The following is a 26,632-nucleotide window of genomic DNA, read 5'->3' as shown; positions in this document are numbered from 1 at the left end:
ATTTCCCTTTCAAATAAAACATAAAAGACGAATCAGAACGATATATTCTGATTAATGCCCTTATAAATGGAGAGGAATATGGGATCTTAAATTTGTCTGGCCCCCTGCACATCCTTTTAAATTTATAACAGAAGCTATCTACAAATTGATGGCTCTCAGTGCTCGTCATAAATTAAAATCTCCTCCTATAATTGTATTATGGACCTGGGAATACATAGGATTCCCAAGAGCACTGCAGGAGTATCTCCCAGATCTAGACAATTGGTGGATTTGAACAAAGATGTATGGCGATGCCTTCAATCTCAGGGCAGAGATTTGTCCACATAAATGTCATACCAGAATCGATACTTTTTCTGCCCCCTCGATTTTTTAAAATTCCATATCATTCTGTAAAATAGGTAGTATAGCAATTTCTGATCAAGCTGCTGTATATATGGAAATCAAGGCGAGAAACAATGAGACATCCCCACGGCATTGGCGTATGGACCCCTTCCTGATGAAAGATAGTAAATTTGTAAAGTACTTCTCTCAAGAATTTAAAACTTTTTTAGAAATTAATTCAGATACGGCTAGCAACCCATCAATGATGTGGGAGACCGTCAAAGCTTACGCGCGAGGTTTGATCATCTCCTACTCAGCGACCCAGAAAAAAACAGCCTCTGCTCGAAGCTCGCTTAAAAGCAACTGAAACAGCATACACTGACAGACCTTCTATTATCAAATTACAAAGGATTACGGCTCTTAGGACAGCTCTCAACACCACGCTTACCCAAACGGCTAAGTGGGAAATAGTATTTGCAAAACAAAGGTTATATGAATTTGGCGATAAACCTGGTAGATACTTAGCATTTCTCGCAAAGAAAAAGGCGGCCCCTCAAACTATCATGTCTATCAAGGAAAGTACGGGTATTCTGACTCATAATCATAAAAGGATTAATGCAATCTTTAGAAAATTTTATTCTGATTTATATAAATCGCAGGATTGCGAAGACAGGACCAGGAGGATGCAGTCAATCTTTAAAAACCTGACCTTTCCGGACATAACTCCGGAACAGGTATCGGTCTTGAACGTTCCCCTAACAATCCAAGAAATACTTGACGCAATCAGGCAACTTCAGAGCGGTAAGGCATCTAGCCCAGATGGCTCTCAAGCTGAATTCTATAAAGAATTTAGAGGAATATTGGCTGGTCCACTTATGTATAACTATTCATACAGTCAGGGCTGTCTCCCGCCTTCGCTGAAAGAGGCAAATATCTCTCTTATCCTCAAGAAAGGAAAGGACCCAGAAGATTACGCGTCATACAGACCAATATGCTTGCTAAATATAGAGTTTTAAATCCTCTCTAAAACGTTGGCATTAAGGCTAGAAAGAGTATTGCCACATATCATAAAGGAGGATCAGACGGGGTTTATTAAGGGCCGTAAATCATCCAATAACGTAAGAAGGGTTTTGAATGTGATTCAAGCCTGCCATCAGGGAAAGATATCAGGAGTAGTAGTCTCATTAGACGTGGAAAAGGCATTCAACAGGGTTGAATGGTCATATTTGTTTTACACATTGGAAAGGTTTGGCGTTGGAAAGGTGTTTACCAAATGGGTCTCAATACTGTATAGTGATCCCAAAGCAGTTGTGATTACCAATGGATTAGGCTCAGGTAACTTCAGTGTGGATAGGGGCTGCCGTCAGGGATGTCCTCTTTCGCCATTGCTACTTACGCTAATAATTGAGCCACTAGCAGTAGCTATACGGGCTGACTCTAATATAACGGCCCCGAGGACTGGTACAGGTAAACATAAAATTACCCTTTATGCAGATGAAATTACTTCTATTTCTCAGTAATCCTTTGATGTTCGTGCCTCGCTTAATCCAAGTTATAAATACATTTATTGTAGTTTCAGGCTATAAAATTAATTTCTCAAAATCGGAGACTATGCCAATGGGTGGCCTTGCTAGTATATCCCACTTACTGGACAGATCCCACTTTCCCTTTCAGTGGTCCCTGAAGGGTTTCTTATATTTAGGCATTTTTATTACCCCAGTATTTGGTCAGTTATACAACGCTAACTTTCTGCATTTACTGGAGTGGATAAGGCAGGACCTCCAGCGATGGGGAGACCTTCCAATTTCCTGGTTGGGTAGAATAACACTAATTAAAATGAATGCCCTGCCCCGTCTCATATACCCTATGAGAATGCTTCCAGTGATGCTAAAGAGGCTGGCACTACATAAACTATAAGGCTGGTTGGGTTCCTTTATGTGGAATCATAGATGTCCCCTCATTAAGCTGAATAAGCTTCAGCTTCCACAGGCAAGGGGAGGATTGGATTTCCCAGATTTTAGGAAATATCAGTTAAGTTCCCTATTAAGTTACATAGCCAATTGGGTCTTGTCTGACCCACAATCAAACTGACTGGACATCGAGGCTTCTCAAGTAAAATGCCCACTTATTAACCTTTTATTTTCAGACAAGAGGAAAATCATTACGGATCAATGTAAAAACCCTGTAATACTAAACACAATTAAAGCTCGGAATATAATGCAGCAAAATGAGGGCAACTCACATAAAACATCCCCCTATGCTCCGATAGTGGGAGCATGGGGATTTCAACTGGGGCTTACAGATGTCACTTTCAAACTCTGGAGATCCAGGGGTATGTGAGATGCAGATGCTGGAGATCAGAGCTGAAAATGTGTTGCTGGAAAAGTGCAGCAGGTCAGGCAACATCCAAGGAACAGGAGATTCGACGTTTCAGGCATGAGCCATTCCTGAAGAAGATCCAGGGGTATCTCATGTTTAGGGGATCTGTTTAAAGAAGGAGTCCTGATGTCTTTTAAACAGCTTGTCAGAAATTTGGATTACCTAATGGAGACCTCTTTCGATACTTCCAAATTCGAGATTACATACAGAAGACTACGTTATTAGATAGTCTTTATAAATCAGATAGAGAACGTACAGTGCTATGGCCAATGGGGGTATCTTCTGTCAGTACTAGTTATCATTTATTACATGATGAAGTATGATGAAGTATGGACAATCTGCTTAAAATATGGGATCAGGATTTGGGACTGGAAATCTCTATAGAAACGTGGAATGACATTTGGGAAAATGCCAGAAGAATCACCATCTGCAACAGAAATCAGGCCATTCAGTTGAAGATACTTCATAGCACCGGACCGATTGGTAAAATTTAAGGCAGGAGCATCTCCAACGTGTCCCAAATGTAAAATAGAGGTGGGCACTCTTGTACATTTCTTATGGACCTGTCATCAGATCTGCAGATATTGGACTAAAGTAGCAAGTGCTCTGACAGAAATCTTAGGAACAGAAATTAGAGTGAACTCTGCATCTCTCCTTTTGGGCTTTTAGAACTTAACCTCCCTGTATATGCACGGGAAGAGATTATTTTCCATTCTCTCTTTCTGTGCAAGGAAAAATATTTTGGTAAACTGGGTGGCTGAGGGCCCTCCTGGACTTTCGAATTGGCCCAGATTAATCATGGAATGTATTCCCTTGACTTCCTTACAAATATGATGCACCAAAAGGCCGTATTATTCCATAAAATATGGTAGCCCTTCTTAAATTATATAAATACAGATATTTCAGCCATCCTAACAAGGGCTTTTATTTAATTGAGATGGCGAACCAAGCTGGTCCGGGGCCCCTTGGGAGAGGAATCCCGCATGAATACCGGTTTTGTTACAATTTGATGTTAACACATTCCGAACATGTATCTCACTACCCAATTTCTGTGTTATCCGTCGGGTTTTTTTTCTCTTCTTTGAATAATGTAAGAGACTTAATCATACACTCTGGTTAGTTGTAGGTTAGATTAGTAGTTAGTTGAGTATTTTTTTCTCTTTTTTTTGTTTGATAAATTTTGGTTATTATTTATTTAAGATTTATATCAATATTTATACTTTTTTTTATTTGTAAACTTGTAAAAATGTTAAATTTTCAATTAAAAATCTATTAAAAAAAGGAAGTTGTAATGACATTCGAGAGGGTGCAGAACAGATTGACAATGGCCCCAGAGATGAGGAATTTCAGTACATAGTTTGGAGAAACTGGACTATTTTCCTTGAAGAGAAGGTTGAGCAGAACTCTTATAGCGATATTCCATAGCTTAAGGATTTTGATAAGGAAAAACTATTCCTATTGGTAAAAGGATTGAGAACAAAGAGTATAGATTTCAGATGATTGAAGACACAAGGAAAATCCTTCATACAGTATGTGATTAGGATGTGGAATGTTCAATGTGCAGTAGAGGTGCATTGAGTTATAGCCTTCAAAAGGGAATTGAATACAATATGAGAAGAGAGCACATTCAGGGTTTTCAGGGTTACAGGGGGAAAGACCAAGGAGTGGCTCTTGGTAAACAGTTCCTTTAGAGAGCCAGAACAAACCCAATGGTGGGCTCCTGACCCTCTTGCTAGTTCATTCACAGTATCAAAACTTTGTATGGTTTTGATATGTTGGTCCAATTGCCTCTTAACCTCCTTTACTCTAAGGAGAGCAAGGAAGCTCCTCATTCCTGCTGCCGTCCCAGTAAATCTCCAAGGTCCTGACATTGATTCTAAAGTGTGGCATTCAGGTTTGGGCATTAATGAAGCTGAAGCATAATTAGCATTTCCAAAGAATTTTTGCTTAATTTGTGAAAAAGCACTGGTATTGACTAGTTAGCAATTTTGTTGGCATTATTTAATTCATTCCAACAAACTACAGGAGCCAAAGCGAATATCCAGTATGTTTGTAAAGGCCATATCATTACATTTCCGTATTTTTGATTGTAGACTGAAATTGGATGACATGTGTTTTAGAACCAATTGTTATGAAAGGGATAGAACATAGAACAGTACAGGGTCTGGATTAGTGGTGCTGGAAGAGCACAGCAGTTCAGGGAGCATCCGAGGAGCAGCGAAATTGACGTTTCGGGCAAAAGCCCTTCATCAGGAACAGTACAGCACAGGCTCTTCCGCCCACAATGTTGATAAATGGCCGGGCATTTATCTTAATCTTAGATCAACCTAAACTCCATACCCTTCGATTTACTGCCGTCCATATGCTTGTCCAGCAGTCACTTAAATGTCCCTACTGTCTCTGACTCTACTACCACTGCTGCCAGTGCATTCCACACAACCACCACTCTCTGTGTAGAGAACCTATCTCTGACATCTCCCCAATTCCTTTCTCCAATCACCCTCAAAATTGTGACCCCTCAAGACAGCTATTCCCTGGGGAAAAGTCTCTGGCTATCTATCTATGCCTCTCCATTACCCTGTACACCTCCATCAAGTCACCTCTGTTCCTTCTTCTCTCCAGCGTGAAAGGCCCTAGCTCCCTCAACCTCTCTTCATAAGACAAGCCCTCCAATCTAGGCAGCATCCTGGTAAATCTCCTCTGCACCCTCTCTAAAGTATCTACATCCTTCCTATAATGAGTTGACCAGCACTGGACACAATATTCCAAGTGTTATCTAACCAGGGCATTCATAGATCTGCAGTAAAACCTTGCGGTTCTTAGGCTCAATCCCCCTGTTAATGAAAGCCAAACTACCACACACCTCCTTAACAACCCTATCAACTTGGGTGACAACATTGAGGGATCTACGTATGTGGATCCCAAGATCCTCCACACTGCCAAGACTTCTGTCTTTAACCCTGTATTCAGCATTCAAATTCGACCTTCCAAAATAAATCACTTTGCATTTATCCAGGTTGAACTCCATAACAGTTGCACTTTTTCAAAACAGGCTATCAAATTCATTGTAGGTGCAGTTTATACTGATTGTCCAAGCAACAGATGGAAGTTACTGCAGATGAGCAGAGGATGTGTATGAAGGGGATTCAGCTAGAAATAGGTTAGTCTACTGAATGGTGGCCAGTTTTTGGAGACAAAGTCCTTCATTCTACCAATGATCAAGAGATTTGTTCCCAGTAGCTAAACAGCTTGCGGATGTGAACAATATAATCGAAACCACTGGACCTCCAAAACGTTCTTTTCCCTGCTGTAAAAACACCTATGTCTGAAGGAATCCAGTTTATTTCCACTCATCAGTTGTTGTAAGCTGTGGCTTTTAATCAATAAGTCAGAGACTTTGCGAGTGTGAACCAGCCACTCTGTCCCACTTGTAAGCATGTTTAAGTGCCTGGAGGAGGATGAAGGAGCAGCAGTCCTAACAAACCAAAACAATCATCTCAGTGAAACCAGTGTACAGGGTCCATTGAAATGCCTTCCCAGTTTTCCTTTCCACCCAAAACAACCTTATTTTGTGCATCTCTGTCTGTCTCTCCAAGGGTGTGTGTGTGTATATATAAAGGGATAGGAGGTTACGGAGAGGATTTGTAGCTCAGGTTCCAGTCAGTTGTAAGTTTGCTCGCTGAGCTGGTGGATTTCTTCTCACATATTTCGTCACCATGCTGAGTAACACCATCAGTGAGCCTCCGGTGAAGCTTCGGTATTCTGTCCCCCTTGCTATTTGTGTCTTGGTTTGTTGTGGTAGGTGATATCATTTCTGGTTGTTTCTGAAAGGTTGGTAAATGAGGTTCAGATCTACATTTGTTAATGGGGTTCCGGTTTGAATGCCAGGCCTCTAGGAATTCCCATGTGTGTCTTTGTTTAGCCTATCCACGGATGGATGTATTGTCCTAGTCAAACTGGTGTTCCTCTTCGTCTGTGTGTATGGATACTAGCGATGGTTGGTCATGTCTTTTGGTGGCTAGTTGGCGCTCATGGATCCTGGTAGCTAGTTTCCTGCCCATTTGTCTAATGTAATGTTCGTTGCAGACCCTACTGGGTATTTTGTATATAACGTGTGTTCTGCTGGCTGTGCTTACGGGGTCCTTTAAATTCATCAGTAGCTGTTTCAGTGTGGTGATAAGTTTGTGCACTATCATGATGCCTAGAGACTGGAGCAGTCTGGTCATCATCTCTGAAATGTCTTTGATGTATGGTAGGTGTCTACCTGTTTAGGTCTGTTGTGCAGGAATTGGTGAACTGCTGTTCCTGAATATGTTGTATATGTTGTCTCATAGGTCCTGGGTGCTGCAGTGTGTTGGTGTTCGTTTAAATAATGCCCTGATGCAGCTCCATTTGTGGGTGTTGGGAATGGTTGTTCCCGTAGCTGAGTATCTGGTCAGTGTGTGTGGATTTCCTGTAGACGCGGGTCTGCCGTTCTCCACTGGCATTTTGTTTTGCTGTGACATCCAAGGGGAGTAGGTTGATTTGATTAGTCTCCCTACAAGTGTGGAAACAAGTCCTTCGGCCCAACAAGTCCACACCGACCCTCCGAAGAGCAACCCACCCAGACCCATTTCCCTCTGACTAATGCACCTAACACTATGGGCAATTTAGCACAGCCAATTCATCTAACCTGCACATCTTTGGACTGTGGGAGGAAATGGGAGAAACCGGAGCACCCTGAGGAAACCCACGCAGACACGGGGAGAATGTGCAAACTACACACAGTCACCCGAGGCTGGAATCGAACCTAGGACCCGGGTGCTGTGAGGCAGCAGTGCTAACTACTAAACCACTGTACCGCCCTACGGTGTTGGTCTCTTCCTCTTTATTGAACATTATACCAGTAAGGATGTTATTTGTGTGTTTGTGGGTTTCTTCTAATTTATCGTGTTTCATGGTGACAAAGGTGTCATCCACATAGCACACCCATTGGTTGGGCTAGAATTTGGGAAGGGCTGTTCGTTCTAACTTCTGCATAACCGCTTCTGCTACAAGTCCTGATGTTGGTGACCCGATAGGCATCCCACTGATTTATTTGTAGATCTTGTCGTTGAAGGTGGTGGGTTGTGAGGCACAGGTCTAGTAGCTTGAGGATGCTGTCCTTGCTGATGGAGGTGGTGCTGTCTGGGTGTTTGTATCCCTGGATTGTCAGTGTTTCTTTGACTAGGATGTTGTTTATTGATGTGAATAGGGCTGTCCATCGAAGGAAACCATGATGTCGTCATCCTCTATCTTGGTGTCTTTGATGATGTTAAGGAATTCCTGGGTCGCGTAAATGGAATGGGTTGAGTCTTCTACCAGGTGTTTCAGTGTATGTTGCAGTTCCTTTGCGAGCATGCATCGGTGTGCTGGGAAATGCGACTATGGGTCAGGTGGGGGTGGTTTGGCCCTCATTTAAATATCTTTGGTAATCTATAGAAACAGTCGACACCCTGTTTGCAGGGACTACTGAAGATACATAAACAAAGGGCATTTCCAGAGTCTCACTTCCCAGCACACCGGCATACAGGCTAGCAAGAAACTGCAACATACACAAACATCTGGCAGAAGACTCAACCCACTCCATCCACTCAACCCAGGAATTCCTTAACATCAAGGATACCAAGGTAGAGGATGACAAGGTCATGGTTTCCTTTGACATGATGGTCCTACTTACGTCAATAAACATCACCCTAGCCAAACAAACACTGGCCTCACTGTTAGATAAACCAGGGATACAAACATCCAGCAATGCCAACTCCATCAGCAAGGACAGCATCCTCAAACTACTGTGCCTCACAACCCACCTCACCTTCACAGACAAGATCTATAAACAAATCAACGGGGCACCTGTGGAGTCACCAATATCAGGACTTAAAGCAGAAGCGATTATGAAGAGGTTAGAACAACAGCCCTTCCCACAATCCAGACCAAGCTTTGGGTCCGCTATATGGACGACACCTTTGTCATCACAAAACATGACACATTAGTAGAAACCCACAAACACATAAACAACATCCTTACTGGCATAAAGTTCACCGAAGTGAAAGAGAATAACAACCGACCCCCCCCTTCTTGGGTGTCACATTAGGATGAAAAGCCAATGAAGAACTGTATTCTGGATTAATGGTGCTGTATTCCTAATGAAGGGCTGTTGCCCGAAACATCGATTTTCCTGCTCCTCGGATGCTGCCTGAACTGCTGTGCTTTTCCGGCACCACTAATCCAGAATCTGGTTTCCAGCATCTGCAGTCATTGTTTTTACCTAATGAAGAACTGTAGACTGGCATTTACAGGAAAGCCACACACACTGACCAGATATTCAACTACAGGAGCAATCACCCCAACACCCACAAATGGAGTTGCAACAGGACATTATTTAAACAAGCCACAACACACTGCAGCACCCAGAAGTCGAGGAAGAACACCTATACAACATATTCAGGAACAGTAGTTACCCAATAAGTGTAGTCCGCCGATTCCTGCACAACAGACCTAAACAGGTAGACACAACACGTCGAGACTCTAGTCATCCTACAATACATCGAAGACATTTCAGAGATGATGACCAGACTACTCCGGCCATTAGGCATCATGGTAACCCATAAACCTACCATCACACTGAAACAGCTACTGATAAATTTGAAGGACCCAATATGTAGAGCCAGCAGAATGAAAGCAATATACAAAATATCCTGCAAGGACTGCAACATTACATTGGATAAACGGACAGGAAACTAGCCACCAGGACACATGAGCACCAACTAGCCACCAAAAGATATGACCAACTATCACTGGTTTCTCCACACACACAGACGAAGAGGGAGACCAGTTCGATTGGGACAATACATCCATCCTGGTACAGGCCAAACAAAGACACACACAGGAACTCCTATAGGCCGGGCATTCAAACTGGAACCTCGTTAATAAACATATAGACCTGGACCTCATTTAACAATCTTTCAGAAACAGAACCAGAAATAGAAATTATATCACCTACCACAACAAACCAAGACACATAAATAGCAAGCGGGACAGAACACCAACACTTCATCGGAGGCTCACTGCTGGTACCTAGAATGGTGACAAAACGTGAGAGAAGAAACTTTCCAGCTCAGCAAGCAAACCTACAACCTGATAAAAGGAACATTTTATAAAGGATAAGAATTTTAACAAGCTCAGTTATATGTCAATATGTCACAATTATTTATCTGTAGTTGGAATTTACTTATTTGTATTAAATAGTAATTCATTTCAAATACAGAGGCCTGGCCCATAATTTCTGTCAATCTAGGTCCAAAAGAAAGGCAATTCCAGCATTTTGTGTCATTTAATAAGACCTTTAAATAATGTGATGACTCCATGAATAAAGGAGGTTGGGGGAAGACCCTTGAAATCCATCACTTGAATGGGGCATAACACAACACGTCAATGAAAAGGAACATTATATTGGAGGTTTTCGTCTGTGTCACTCAGACAATGAAGTAGACGGGCGCTTCCATTCAACAGCTGAGAGTCTAATAAGTAACAATTCAAGAGTCAAGCAAAAAGAAACTTGGTGCTGAATAACCTCTGGTCTGATAAGGTTATTCGGAATCAAAACTGGTAAATGTGTCAGGTATAGACATTTAAGGGTACAGAAGCAAAGTAAGGAAGTGGAGTTAAGATATCAACCATCATCTAATTGAATAGCAAGACAGGAAAGATGCGGTTAAGCAGCTTTCTCTTGTATCTAATTAACCATTCTGCCACCCCGTCACTATAGTTCCTATAGTGTGGAAGCAGACCATTCAGTCCACATTGACCATCCATACAGCATCCCATCCAGGCTGGCAGCTCTACTAGCCAACTCCCATCCCCACTATCCCTCCCTTATCCCTGAACCCTGCATTTCCCATGACTAACTCATCTAACCTGCATATCTTTGGACTGTGGGAGAAAACCAGAGAACCCAGAGGAAACCCATGCAGACAGGGGAGAATGCAGAAACTCCACACAGTCACCAAGGGTGGAACTGAACCTGGGCCCCTGGCGCTCTGAGGCAGCAGTGTTAACCACTGAGCCACTATGCTGTTCTGGTACCTCCAATTATTAACACACATATACACCCACATCCATTCACTTGAAAATTCTGCCCTTTGTTTTATATTATCATCTCCCCACCTCCCAACACTCAATCAAAATCAAAGATTTCACATTTTTCAATGTTAAATTCCATCTGCCATCTGTTCCACCAGCTTCTATGCCCTTTCCAAGTTATACACCAGAGATGAGGAATTTCCACCCAACAATGGATTTCTGACACTGGAAGTTTAGAAATTCAGCATTGTTTCTGATATTCCTGGCTATTTAACAAAAAAAATCAGCGGGAGTCGTCGGGTTCTTTGGACAATAGTGCTTTGAACATCCATGGATTGCACAAAGCTTCTATGTTTTGCATCGTCTACAGACTTTATATGGCTGGTATACTAAGATCTAGGTTGTCAATATATAAAAGAGCAAGGAACCCAACAATGACATGTGATCATACCTTCCAAACCCCCTCGAGCAGCAAATTCCCACTCTTCCTCTGTTGGCAATCGCATCCCCTTCCACTCACAGAAGGCCTGAGCATCAGACCAGCTCACCTGCACCACTGGGTAATGCAGTTTTTCTTTAATTCCAGAGCCAGGGCCTGCTGGCTTAAAACAATTGGAGAAATCTGATTAATTATAATGATTACGCTCTTTACAACCAAAAAAGAACTGCCATTCAGTTGTTAAAAACGGCATCTAATTCCACATGCTGAAAGCCACCACTATGTTACAGTTGGTTATTTACCTGAAACTCTAAACCAAACTATTCTCAATGAAGAACAACCAAAATACACCAAGCAATTCAACTCAATTGTGATGTCAGGTGTAAAATTCACCTATACTTTAATACCATTGAGTTCATTTTTTAAATATTTTGAACTGGTGGCTTACAATTTTCCATGTGTCCGAAGGAGGTGAGCAATTAACCTTTCAGTATTTCTATAGCAATTAGCATTTTCAAAAAGTGTTAGAGAGACACTTTCCAAAGAGCAATGGGAATTTGCTCATAAACTCTGCCAGTCTAAACAAAGTAAAGAGCGCTGTGCTTTCAGATAGGAGATTCTGGATTTGGTAGTGGGTAATGAGCCTGGTCAGGTGTTAGACTTGGAAGTAGGTGAGCACTTTAGTGATAGCGATCACAATTCTGTTATGTTTACTTTAGTGATAGAAAGGGATAGGTGTATACCAGTGGACAAGAGTTACAGATTGGGGGAAAGGCAATTACAATGTGATTAGGCAAGATTTAGGATGCATAGGATGGGGAAGGAAACTGCAGGGGATGGGCACATTAGAAATGTGGAGCTTATTCAAGGAAAAGCTACTGTGTGTCCTTGATAAGTATGTACCTGTCAGGCAGGAGGAAGCTGTAGAGCGCGGGAGCCGTGGTTTACGAAGGAAGTGGAATCTCTGGTCAAGAGGAAGGCGGCGGCTTATGTTAGGATGAGATGTGAAGGCTCAGTTAGGGCGCTTGAGGGTTACAAGGTAGCCAGGAAAGACCTAAAGATAGAGCTCAGAAGAGCCAGGAGGAGACATGAGAAGTTGTTGGCGGATAGGATTAGGGTAAACCCTAAGGCTTTCTATAGGTATCTAAGAAATAAAAGAATGACAAGAGTAAGATTAGGGCCAATCAAGGATAGTAGTGGGAGATTGTGTGTGGAGTCAGAGGAGATAGGGGAAGCACTTAATGAATATTTTTCGACAGTATTCACTCTAGAAAACGACAATGTTGTCGAGGAGAATACTGAGATACAGGCTACTAGACTAGGTGGGATTGAGGTGCACAAGGAGGAGGTATCAGAAATCCTGCAGAGTGTGAAAGTAGATAAGTCCCCTGGGCCAGATGGGATTTATCCTAGGATCCTCTGGGAAGCCAGGGAGGAGATTGCCGAGCCTTTGGAATTGATCTTTAAATCGCCATTGTCTACAGGAATAGTGCCAGAAGACTGGAGGATAGCAAATGTGGTTCCCCTGTTCAAGAAGGGGAGTAGAGACAATCCTGTTAATTATAGACCAGTGAGTCTCACTTCAGTTGTTGGTAAAGTGTTGGAAAAGGTTATAAGAGATTTATAATCATCTAGAAAAGAATAATTTGATTAGGATAGTCGGCACGGTTTTGAGAAGGGTAGGTCATGCCTCACAAACCTTATTGAGTTCTTCGAGGTGAGCAAACAAATAGATGAGAGTAAACCGGTTGATGTGGTGTATATGGTTTTCAGCAAGGCGTTCGATGAGGTTCCCCACAGTAGGCTATTGTACAAAATGTGGAAGAATGGGATTGTGGAAGATATAGCAGTTTGGATCAGTAATTGGCTTGCTGAAAGAAGACAGGGGGTGGTGGTTGATGGGAAATGTTCATCCTGGAGTCCAGTTACCAGTGGTGTACTGCAAGGATCGGTATTGGGTCCACTGCTGTTCGGCATTTTTATAAATAGCCTGGATGAGGGTGTAGAAGTAGATTTTCAGACAACATGAAGGTCCAGTGGAGTTGTGGATAACAATGAAGGATGTTGTAGGTTACAGACAGAGATAGATAAACTGCAGAGCTGGGCTGAGAGGTGGCAAATGGAGTTTAATGCAGACAAGTGTGAGGTGATTCACTTTGGTCGGAGTAACCAGAATGCAAAGTACTGGGCTAATGGTAAGATTCTTGGTAGTGTAGATGAGCAGAGAGATCTCGGTGTCCAAGTACACAGATCCTTGAAAGTTGCCACCCAGGTTGACAGGGTTGTTAAGAAGGCATACAGTATTTTAGCTTTTATTAATAGAGGGATTGAGTTCCAGAACCATGAGGTTATGCTACGGCTGTACAAAACTCTTGTGCGACTATTGTGTACGGTTCTGGTCACCGCATTATAAGAAGGATATGGAAGCTTTGAAAAGGGTGCAGAGGATGTTACCAGGGATGGAGGGAAGGTCTTACGAGGAAAGGCTGAGGGACTTGAGGCTGTTTTCGTTAGAGAGAAGGAGGTTGGGAGGTGACTTAATAGAGACATATAAGATAATCAGAGGGTTAGATAGGGTGGACAGGGAGAGCCTTTTTCCAAGTATGGTGACGGCGAGCACGAGGGGACATAGCTTTAAATTGAGGGGTGATAGATATCGGACAGATGTCTGAGGTAGTTTCTTTACTCAGAGAGTAGTAAGGATATGGAATGCTTTGCCTGCAACGGTAGTAGATTCACCAACTTTAAGTACATTTAAGTAGTCACTGGAAAAGCATATGGACGTACATGGAATAATGTAGGTTAAATGGGCTTCAGATTGGTACGAAAGGTCGCACAACATCTATGTTCTACGTTCTATTCTGGAATTGTTTTTATACTTTGGGGAAATATCCATAGCTTGGGAAAATGCTTTTTAAGTTTTAGTTTGGAACAGTTTGCATAAGTCTCAGCAGACCTGAATGTCAAAAACAGTTGATCCTGAGTAATTGAGCTAGTTAAAGAAAAGAGATTACCCCAGTGTAAGGAGTTTGATTTACAAGTTCTGGACCAGAAATGTCTGGCTAACATCCCGAAGGACTTATCTGAAACTCAGAAATTCAGTAAACATTGTAACAGTGTTATTAGAATAGTATTTTGAGAGTCTCCAGGATTTTGCCATGAAAGGCAGCACTACTGCAATCCAGCTGCTGATCGATACTTCAGTGTTTACTGCCTAATTCAGATTCCAGAGGCAAGAGCTCAGGATAGCGAGGTTCACTGCAAAGCCGAGATCCTCAAATCCAATAGCAATCAGGAACATCTTCCAAAGAATTTCATACTCAACAGCAAGGCTGTGAATTAACATGACAGCAACATTTGTCATTTTCCACTGGTACCCGTTCAAATATCTCTATTTGGAACACAGCTGGATTTTGCAATTTCTGGTGAAATGAGGGAGTTAAGAATGAGAAATATTCAGTCCATTTGCTCCTGACCGTACCATTTTAGCACAGCTAATTAAGTTGGTAAATTAACTGAACATACGTAATCACCTAGCCCACATCCCTTTGTCATAAAGCATTCCATATATTCACTACTCTAAAAGAAGAAACTTGCTTCTCCTCACTGTCTCAAATATGTAACCCTTATCCTGAGATTATGGTCCTTGACTCTTCCACAAGGAGAAACAATTGCTCTGCATCTACCCAGTCAAGTCTGGCATCCAGTGATAGTTAATTGGAGTCAAAATTGGCTCAATGGTAGGAAGCAGAGGATGACAGTTGAAAATGGTTTCTTGGACTGGAGGCCTGTGACCAGTGGTCTGCCACAGAGGTTGGTGCTGGGACCTTTGCTTTTGTTATTTACATCAATGATCTGGATAAGAACGTACAGGCATGATTAAAAAGATTGCAGATAATACAAAATTAGAAGGTATCATTGATAGCAATGAAGATTATCAAAAAGTACAGAGGAATCTTGATCATACAATTCTATTAGATGGGAAAGTGTGCTGAGGATTGGCAAATGCAATTCAATACAGCAAAATGTGAGGTTTGGAACGTCAATCAAAGGAAGGATCCTCACAGTAAATGATAAGGTCCTCAGGTGTGTTGTGGCACAAAAGGACCTAGGAATACAAGTACAAAATTCATTGAAAGTGATGCCAGGTAGACAGGGTGGTGAAAAAGGCATTTAGCCACGCTGGCCTTCATCTGTCGAGGCACTTAATATAGGAGTTGGGATGTTATGTCACAGTTGTGAGACTGCACTTGGAGTATCGTGTACAGTTTTGATCATTCTGTTATAAGAGAGACATAATTAAACAGGAAAGAGTGTAAAGAAGATTGACGAGGACGTGGCCATGACAAGTAGGTCCGAGTTCTAGGGAGAGGTTGGCCAGGATAGGGCTTCAATCCTTGGAATGTAGGAGAATGACAGATGACCCTATTGAGGTGTATAAAATCATGAGCAACATAGACAGGATGAAAGTATATAGTCTTTTCCCCAGCGATGGGGAATTGAAAACTAGAGGGCATAGGTTTAAGGCAAGAGGAGAAAAGTTAATCGATTCAATGCCTTTCCTCTGGGCTTGGGAGTTTTCTATTAAGTCCGCTCCCTGTTGAAACCAGGCAGCAGCACAGCATGCGCATGCCCCTTGCCCGCTCCCAACACTGGCTCCTGCTTGCACCCCAACACCGCCTCCCCCATCCACCCCCAAACTGACCTCCCGCCCGCCCCCTTCCTTCCCCCAACACCACCCCCACCCGACTCCAAAACTGCCTCCCGCCCGCCCCCAACACCGCTGTCTGCCCCGCCTCCTCTCCGGGGCAGGCAGATTGGAAACCAACAAGACTGCTGCTGCTGCTACTGCCTTTTTTGGGGGGGCGGGGGTGAGTCTCCAAATAGCACGTGCACATACACACAACTTTTTGATAGGTTCCACCTTTGCCCTGTACAGGACAATGTTAGAGAAATTATCTGGGGAAGGGGGGGGTTTAGGTATACCCCTCTATAGACTCCAGGGAAAGTGTAGGAAGAGAAAAAGAGGGGCGGGAGGTCAGTCATTTAGAGATGGGGCCTGCACTCCCATCAGTCCAGGAGTATTCTCAGCAGCGATTTTAATCACTGTAAATGAAAGACGCGATCAGTGTTGGACACGCTTCTTTGATGTAATGTTTCTGTCAGAGCCTCGAGATCACCTTCAGATAATCCGATTTTCGGATAATTGGTATTCGGATAATCATGGTTCCTCTGTATACCATTTTCAGGCATATATCATTGGTATATAACAATACCAATGTTTAAAAAACTTTGAATAGGCACATGGATGGGAAGGGTTTAGAGCGATATGGACCAAATATGGGTAGTTGGGACTAACTGAACCAGCATGGACCAGTTTGTGTCCAAGGGCCATTTCCATGCTGTATTATGCTATGACTAAGTCCCCAGAAATCTTGTATGTTTCAAGGAGGTGTCTTCTCCCTTTTTGAATATTCCAGTAAGTACACGTCTAATCTATTCAAACTCTCCTCCAAACCTGACATCAGCCGAGTAAATCTTCTCTGCACCACTTCCTTAGATAAGGAGATTAAAATGTTCACAGTATTCCTGCTGAGGTCTAATTGGTGCTTTACATCTTTTATTGCTAAAACTCTCTCCTTTTATACTCCCTTCCTTTTCTATCAGAGAATCACAAAATACAGGCCTTTAAGTCCATCAAGATCTGCAACCACCATAAATATACTATTACCTACGTGAATCCTATTACTTTTTAGATATTACTTTAGATTATTTACGGTGTGGAAACCGGCCCTTCGGCCCAAGTCCACACTGAACTGCCGAAGCGCAACCCACCCAGACCCATTCCCCTCTATTTACCCCTTCACCTAACACTACGGGCAATTGCCCTGACCTAGACCCATAACCTTAAACGCCATGATATTTCAAGTGCTTAGCCACAAACATTTGAAGTTTGTGAGGTTTCCTGCCCCCAAATACCCTCTCAGGCTGTACATTCCAGACCTCTAGCACCTTTTGGATGAAAACATTTTTCTTCAAATCCACTCTTCAATCTCGTTTAAAATTTTGCCTCCTTGTTACTGACCCTTCAACTAAAAGAAACCAATGCTTTCTATTCATCCTGTTGGTACCCCTCAATCTCTATCAGGTCCACCTCAACCATCTTTACTCCAAAGAAAATAACTTGCGTTTAATCAACCTCTCTTCACACTTGGAATGCTCCACCACAGTAAACACCCCTGGGAATCTTCCCTGCAGCCTCTCCAGTGCAATCACATTCTTGCTACGGTATGGTGACCAGAAATGCAAGCAGTGCTCTAGCTGTAGCATAAGCAAAGTCCTGTACAGCTGCACCATGACCTCCCTGCTCTTATAATCTATGCCATGACTGATAAAGACAAGCGTATGCCTTAACTATCCGTTTAACCCTTTATATGTTGTGGTTCTGTTCGCCAAGCTGGGAATTTGTGTTGCATACACAAATTCCCAGCTTGGCAAACAGAACCACAACAACGAGCACCTGAGCTACAAATCTTCTCACAAACTTTGAACACCTTTTATATTGCATATCATTTCCTCCAAAGGAAATAAAACCAAGATTCCCATTAACTTTCTCTACTACGGTGATCATGGATGCCAGTTTTCTGTGACTCAGAGATTTTGGAGTCCTCATCTATGTTCTGTAGCTTTCTCCAATCTTCCTTAAGTTACATAATATTTAGCTCTTAACTCCAGAATTCAGTTTTTTAATTGCCAATTTTTATTGAATTCAAATTTCACCAGCTAGCATGGCAGATTCAATCCAGAGCAATATTCTGGACTACTACTTCAGTGACATTACTGCTTTGCCACTGCCTCTCATGATCAAAATTCTGCCAAGTGATCAGAAACTTGCAAGTTAAAAGCATCAATTCCAATGATTTGACAGACAATATATCAGCATACACAAAACTGTTTACAGTGGGAAAAGTGTATATGGATGTTTAACAAAAATCTCTGCAATGTAACACAAAATATATAATTTACAACACACTTCCAATACCTATCAGGAAACTGTACTTTAGACACCAAACTCCTTTGGTTTTTATTCCAAACAGGTTCATAGGAGGAAAATAAAACAATGTAAGGTTGGTAGAGGAAGAATTTTTAGATTGGATTAGATTAGATTAGATTCCCTACAGTATGGAAACAGACCCTTTGGCCCAACAAGTCCACACCGACCCTCCGAGGAGTAACCCACCCAGACCCATTCCCGTATCCTACGTTAACCCCTGACTAATGCACCTAACACTATGGGCAATTTAGCATGGCCAATTCACCTGACCTGGACATCTTTAGATTGTGGGAGGAAACCAGAGCACTCAGAGGAAAGCCACACAAACACAGAGAGAATGTGCAAACTCCACACAGACAATTGCCCGAGGCAGGAATCGAATATGGGTCCCTGGTACTGTGAGGCAGCAGTGCTAACCACTGAGCCACCATGCTACCCAAATAGTATTAAGTAGTTTAAGTAGTATTTAGACATGCACTTGTAAAGCCAAGGCAAACAGGAGTGCTGTAAAATGGGCTTAGAATAGTTAGATGGCTGTTTTTGACTGACAAGGATGTAATGGGCTGAAGGGCCTTTATCTGTGCTGTACATCTCTATCAATCAATGATTCTAAATGAAAGGACTGAGATGAATTTAATACATTTGGAGATGCCTCTTTTGTGTATATGTATTTTTTTTTGTAGATATTTTTATTGAAATTTAACATTTTTGCAAATTTACAAAAATAAACAAAACTCTCAAATACAAACATTGATGTACAATTAAATCATATATACAATAGTCATAATTTAACAAAGAAAAGAGAAAGAAAGAAAACAAAAAGAGAAAAAAAAACGAAAAAAGAAAAAAAAACTCAACTTTCTACTAATCTAACCTATAAACTAACCAGAGTGTATACTTAAGTCTCTTACATGCTCGGAATGTATAAACATCAAATATAATAAAACCCGCATTCGTGCAGGATTCCTCTCCCAAGGGGCCCCGGAGCAGCCCGGTCTGAAATCTTCACTAAATGAAAGCCCTTGTTAGGATAGCCGAAATATCTGCATTTATATAATTCAAAAAGGGCTGCCGTATTTTATAAAATAATTCAGTCTTTCGGTGCACCATATTTGTGAGGAAGTCAAGGGGGATATATTCCATAATTAATCTGTGCCAATTTGAAAGTCCAGGGGGGCCCTCAGCCACCCAGTTCACCAAAATATTTTTCCTTGCACAGAAAGAGAGAATAGAAAATAGTCTCTTCCCATGCATATCCAGAGATGAGAGGTTCGAAAAGCCCAAAAGGAGAGATACAGGGTCCACCCTAATTTCCGTTCCTAAAATCTCTGTCAGGGTATTTGCCACTTTAGTCCAGCATCTGCGGATTTTCTGACAAGTCCACAGACAATGTACAAGAGTACCCACCTCTATTTTGCATTTGGGACACATTGGAGATGCTCCTGCCTTAAATTTTGCCAGTCGAGCCGGAGCTATATGGGCCCTATGAAGTATCTTTAGTTGGATAGCCTGAGTTCTGTTACAGATAGCAATTCTTCTAGCATTTTCCCAAATGTCATTCCACATATCCTCAGAGATTTCTAGCCCCAAGTCCTGCTCCCATGTTTTAAGCAGGTCATCCATGTCTCCTGAGACTCCATCATGTAGCAAATGGTATACAGTACTAACAGAGGATGCCCCCGCTGGTCGTAAGACATTACGTTCTCTGTCTGATTTATAAAGACTATCTATTAATGTAGTCTTCCTCTGTATATAATCTCGAACTTGGAAGTATCGAAAGAGATCCCCATTAGGTATTCCGAATTTCAGACGCAGCTGCTCAAAGGACATCAGGATCCCATCTTTAAATAGGTCCCCTAAGCATGAGATGCCCCTGGATCTCCAGAGTTTAAAGGTGGCATCTGTAATCCCCGGTTGGAATCCCCATGCGCCTACTATTGGTGCATGGGGGGATGTTTTATGTGAGTTACCCTCATTTTGCCGCATTATATTCCAGGCCTTAATTGTGTTTAATATTATGGGATTTTTACAGTGGTCTGTAATGATTTTCCTCTTATCTGAAAATAAAAGGTTAATAAGTGGGTATTTTACTTGAGAGACTTCGATATCCAGCCAAATTGATTGTGGATCAGATGAAACCCAATCAGCTATGTAACTTAGTAGGGAGCTTAACTGATATTTCCTAAAGTCTGGGAAGTCCAGTCCTCCCCTTGCCTGTGGAAGCTGTAGCTTCTTCAGCTTAATAAGGGGCCGTCTATGGTTCCAAATAAAGGAGCCCAACCAGCCATATAATTTACGTAGGGCTAGCCTTGGCAGCATCAGTGGGAGCACTCTCATAGGATATAAGAGACGGGCATGAACATTCATTTTAATTAATGCTATTCTCCCTAGCCAGGAAGTCGGAAGGTTTCTCCATCGCTGGAGGTCCTGCCTTATCCTTTCCATTAATTGTACAAAATTAGCCCTATACAGCTGATCAAATACTGGCGTGATAAAAATACCTAAATATAAGAAGCCCTCCAGGGACCAACGGAAGGGAAAAGGGGATCCGTCCATTAAGTGGGGTATCATAGCCAGACCACCCATTGGCATGGCTTCCGATTTTGAAAAATTAATTTTATAGCCTGAGAATGCACTAAATGTATTAATAACTTGAATTAGACGAGGCACTGACATTAAAGGATTACTGAGGAATAAGAGAACGTCGTCTGCATAGAGGGTAATTTTGTGTTTACCTGTACCAATCCTCGGGGCCGTTATATTAGGATCAGTCCGGATGGCTTCTGCTAATGGTTCGATTATCAGTGTAAACAACAATGGTGAGAGAGGACATCCTTGACGGCAGCCCCTACCCACACTGAAGCCATCCGATCTTAACCCATTAGTAATAACAGCTGCTTTGGGGTCATTATACAATGTTGAAACCCATTTGGTAAACACCTGTCCAACGCCAAACCTTTCCAATGTGTAAAATAAATATGACCATTCAACCCTATCGAATGCCTTTTCCACATCCAATGAAATTACTACTCCAGGTATCTTTCCCTGATGACAGGCTTGGATCATATTCAAGACCCTTCTGATATTATTGGATGATCTGCGGCCCTTAATAAATCCCGTCTGGTCCTCCTTTATAATATATGGCAGTACCCTTTCTAGTCTTAGTGCTAACATTTTTGAGAGAATTTTAAAGTCTACATTTAGTAAGGATATTGGTCTGTAAGATGCACAATCTTCTGGGTCTTTTCGTTTTTTGAGGATAAGAGAAATATTTGCTTCTTTCAGCATGGGCGGGAGACAGACCTGACTATGCGCAAAATTATACATATCCATAAGTGGGTCAACCAATATTCCTGTAAATTCTTTATAGAATTCAGCTTGAAAACCATCCGGGCCCGGTGCTTTTCCGCTCTGAAGTTGCCTAATTGCCTCAAGTATTTCTTGGACTGTTAAAGGGGTATTTAGGGCCGACACCTGTTCCGGAGTCAGGCCCGGGAAGGTCAAATTTTTAAAAAATGACTGCATCTTCCTAATCCTATCTTCACAATCCTGCGATCTATATAGTTCAGAATAAAATTTTTTAAAGGTCGCATTGATCTTTTTATGATCATGAGTCAGGGTACCTGTACTTTCCTTGATGGTCGGAATAGTTTGAGGGGCTTTCTTTTTCTTTGCAAGAAATGCTAAGTATCTACCCGGTTTGTCGCCATATTCATATAATCTTTGTTTCACAAATAATATTTCCCTTTTAGCCGTTAGAGTAAGCGCGGTGTTTAAAGCTGTCCTAAGAGCTGTAATCCTCTGCAATTTTGTGATAGAAGGTCTATCAGCGTATGCTGTTTCGGCTGCTTTTAGGCGAGCTTCGAGCAGACGCTGTTGCTCTCCCTTCATTTTCCTCTGGGTCGCTGAATAGGAGATGATCAAACCTCGTGCATAAGCTTTGATGGTCTCCCACATCATTGACGGATTGCTAGCCGTACCAGTATTAATTTCTAAGAAAGTTTTAAGTTCTTGGGAGAAGTACTTTAAAAATTTGCTATCTTTTATCAGGAAGGGGTCCATACGCCAATGCCGAGCAGATGTCCCATTGTTCTTTACCTTAGTTTCCATGTATACAGCGGCATGGTCAGAGATTGCTATAGTACCTATTTTACAGGTTGCTATAGAATTTAGAAAAATCGATGGGGCAAAAAACATATCAATTCTTGTGTAACATTTATGTGGATTAGAGTAGAAAGAAAAATCTCTACCCTGTGGATGGAGACATCTCCATACATCTACCAATCCTAATTCTTTATTCAGGTCCGCCAGTTGTCTAGATCTGGGAGATACTCCAGCGGCACTCTTGGGAATCCTGTCTATTTCCGGATCCATAATACAATTAAAGTCTCCCCCTATAATTGTATGACGGGCACCAAAGGCCATCAGTTTTGAAAAAGCTTCCGTTATGAATTTAAAGGGGTGTGCCGGGGGGCAGTACACATTTAAGATCCCATATTCCTCTCCATTTATGAGGGCTTTAATCAAAATATATCATCCAGATTCGTCTTTTATCTGATTTAGAATTTTCAAAGGGAAGTTCTTCCGGACAAGGATAACGACTCCCCTGCTTTTTGAATTAAAAGAGGAAAAAAAGGCCTGATCAAATCCGCCCTGTCGTAATTTTAAGTGTTCTTTATCCGACAGGTGTGTCTCCTGTAGGAGAGCTATATCAACTCTCTCCTTCTTAAGATTTGATAATATTTTCTTCCTTTTAACTGGCGAATTACTCCCCCTGACATTCCAGGTGCACCACTTAACCGACTGTTCAGCCATAATCATCTGGACAGATCCGAGACCCCTCGGGAGGGGAAACCCTATCTAGAACATCCCGAGCATGGAGCATACAAGATTTACAAAAGTAAAGACTCTCTGATACACTCAAAACAATGTAACAAAAAACTCTTTCTAAGTATAAAAGATATAAAACATTCCGAATTGGAGATTTTCTCCCTTGTTCCCAGGGAGCGTCACTTCCTCTCCCACAGTCCATCTTACCCTCTTCCAACCAGAGCCCCACCCTTGACCCAGGTGTTCCTCAATAAAATGAGGAGAATTCAAATATACTATAAAGCTAGAGTTAACAGTGAGCACCCCACCCCCACCCACACCTAAATATATTTGGGAATATTAATACCATATATAACTATAAGATTACAATCTCAACATGTAATACTTAAATATAATACCACAAAATAACAGGGGAAAGAAAAACAACCCCGCTCCTAAAAACAGAAGTAAAATAGAATAAGGTAACCACCTCTCCCCATCAACATTAACCAAACGCCCCAACATATATATATATACATACACACATAGGGGGAAAGATAAGAAAAGATGAAGGGATGTAAACCAAAATAATGGGAAAGGCAGACCAGCGTCCACAATCTCTTACAGTTTATTTAAGAGAGTCCAAGAATTCCTTAGCCTTCTCCGGTGATCCGAAGTTATATATGGATCCTTTGTGACTAAGGCGTAGCGTCGCTGGATATCGTAAGGAGTACTGGATATTTAAGTCCATTAAACGCTTCTTCGCCTCATCGAATGCCTTCCTCTTTCGGACCAAAGCCGGGGAGAAGTCCTGGAACAGCATGATCCTGGATCCTTTGTGGGTCATGGCTTGGGGATCTTTTCCCAGATTTCTTGAGGCTTCCAGGAGCATCTGCCTCTCCCTATAGCTCTGCAGCTGGAACAGGACCAGGCGTGGGCGCTGGGTTGAGCCGGGCCCACGTACTGTGACCCGGTAGGCCCATTCTACCCTTACCTGGCCTGATCCATTATGCAGATTTAAAAGTTGTGGCAGCCAATGCTCTAAGAATGCTGTCAGCTGACCTCCCTCTTCCTGCTCGTGCAGGCCCAACAACCGAATATTTTTTCTACGACATCGATTTTCGAGATCATCAATGTGGTTTTCTAGGTTCTGGACTCGATTCTCGAGAAAACGGATGTGGTCGGCTGCCGATTTTATCGCAGTCTCTGAGGCTGCGGCTTCGACTCCACCTCTCTGACTCGGCACTCCAATTCCTGAATGTCTCTGCCCTGCTTCTGCAGCTCGGCTGATAGTGCTTCTCTGCTCTGCCGAGACTCATCGATAAAAGCATCAATCTTCGCCTCCCACCTGGCAAACATCTCCTCAAAACTCATCTTCATTGTTAACTCTCCTGAAGTAGCTGAAGACACCTTTGCTGCAGCTGAAGAGGGAGAGGGTGGGGGAGGGGTCCCTGCTTTCTTAGAGCCGCCTGTTCCCTTCCCTTTACTCATTTTCCAGCTAGTATTAGACTATTTAAATGTACTAATAGGTAACTATTTAAGGTTAACAACTATTATAAATGGTTTAGTGACTGTGGTGGGGGTGGATAGCCCACTTTGCCCAAGTTTTGGGTAGAGCACTGTGGACTCAGTCTTGCTGGGTCGCCGCCATCTTGGATCCCCCCGTGTATATGTATTGTTAGTTTGTTGAATATCAGAGTGGCATCCGTGTCTGTATTCTAACCAGAACAGAAGTTTTTTTTTGGATGTCCTAAATCAAAATACATATTACATATATTTTAATTTTCAACAATGTATACAATCATGAAACAAAATGCAAAAATGTCAAACTCTACAGGACTCACCTGGCGCCAAAATGCTCTTTCAATTGGCAGCCACCAAGGAGCAGACTGAAATGGTAATATATAAACAAGTCACTCTTCCAAATAATGATATATTCCATAAAAATAGCATTTTCCACATTTCATTGCAGTATTGTCAATTTTACTTTAGATATCAAAGTTCATGGCTATTTCTGACATTCAAGAAATTGTAAATTACATAACTACACAAATGCAACATTAAATTCAAGCAAAAGCCATGTCAGAAACTATAATAGGTTCTCAAACATTGGCTTTTAATCACACTGTAATAAGGACTGATGCCCCTCATAATTTTATAAATCTCTATCAGTCCCCCCCTCAACCTTCTTTCCTCCAAAGAAAACAAAGATTATGCAGCCTCTCTTGATCATTGTCATGTGCCATTCCAGGCAACATCCTGATGAAACCCCTCTGCATGCCCTTCAGTCCAATTACATCCTTGCTATAGCATATAGTCTCTACATTTTGATTATCTCAATCACTTCCTTGAAAAGAAGAAAGATTTGTATTTATACAGCATCTTATACAATCTTAGGAGGTCAACCAGCTGGGAAGCCAAGATTACTTTTGATGCGCAATCACTGTTACAGCGTGGAAAATTGGACAGATAATTTGCGTACAGTAAAACCGCACCAATGAGCAATTCAAAACTACAGGATAGAGGGGGGTTACTCTGCTCATTAGAGGGAACATAGCAGTAGAAAAAATAAACAGAATTCACATGAATTGAAATTTTAAAAAACTCAATTGCTGGTAAAGGTGCACTCATTGTCAGAAGTGTCCCATACACCATGATCACTGTGACTTCAAAACTCTCTCTGTGCTTTGTTGTTCTACATTCTAACTGCCAGACAGGAAGCAAATTAATCCAGAGTACTGGAAAGTTTTGTGAACCAACATTCTAAGGTCATCTGCCCTCCCAAATTGCACTCACTGCATCATGTCTGAAATTATGCATAAACTGCATCCCAAAATGTAACTTTCACAAAGAAATCGATCTAATCGGTATATGATTAAATCAACATCAGCTTTCTGCAGAACCTGCTGTACAGAATTAATATTCACTGAACTATTACCCCTTTCAACTACAACCAATAATTAGCCATGGTTCCACTGGAAATGGCCAGCATGCAAAGCCTTATCTAGAGTTTTCAAATAACCATAATTAATCATTGCAGTATAGATTCAGCACAGTAATCTTAAATTTGAATTCTACTGCATTTACTGCTGAGTACTTGATTTTCTTTTGATGAACACAGCTCATTCATTATTGTAGAGCTAAGTGCAATACTTATTATTTCAAGGTAAGTTATTGATTTTTTTTCCCTTGCTAGGTTTTATACCATTAAGTAGGTTTCCCACTTATCTTTCAATATTTTACATATTTTCTCCCTTGAATTTCATCTGTCACAGCTTTGCCCACATGTAGTTACCGCTGATGTCCTTCTACACTCCTTGCCTGCTTCATCAAACTCTATTGTCCCTAACCCAAGCTTACCACTGTCAAAGAATCTAAAGTTTTATATATCCAAATTCATGCTGACCAAAAGACAGTTGTCTCATTGAGGAAATATCCTGTCATTGTCACATTAGTCTGTTGATTTCCACCAATCCTCACCCTGTAAACTTTATAACCAGGTTTCCAGCTCCACCATTAGAAGTTATGTA

General features: G+C 41.8%; 1 protein-coding gene across 2 annotated transcripts in view; it reads right to left on the bottom strand.

Annotated features, from left to right (window-relative positions):
* Nucleotides 1-26,632, bottom strand: part of sumf2 (sulfatase modifying factor 2) — an 81,371-nt gene that overhangs the window by 37,461 nt on the left and 17,278 nt on the right. For both annotated transcript variants that reach the window (XM_060847934.1, XM_060847933.1), the window contains exons 4-5: nt 24,947-24,991; nt 11,252-11,402 (exon numbers count right to left, since the gene is read on the bottom strand). In XM_060847934.1, the coding sequence (XP_060703917.1) occupies nt 11,252-11,402; nt 24,947-24,991 (196 nt within the window). The remainder of the gene's footprint in view (nt 1-11,251; nt 11,403-24,946; nt 24,992-26,632) is intronic.

Source organism: Hemiscyllium ocellatum, chromosome 31, assembly GCF_020745735.1.
Source record: "Hemiscyllium ocellatum isolate sHemOce1 chromosome 31, sHemOce1.pat.X.cur, whole genome shotgun sequence".
NCBI lineage: Eukaryota > Metazoa > Chordata > Chondrichthyes > Orectolobiformes > Hemiscylliidae > Hemiscyllium > Hemiscyllium ocellatum.
Note: the sequence above shows the minus strand (reverse complement) of the source record. Positions and strands in the feature narration are given on the sequence as shown.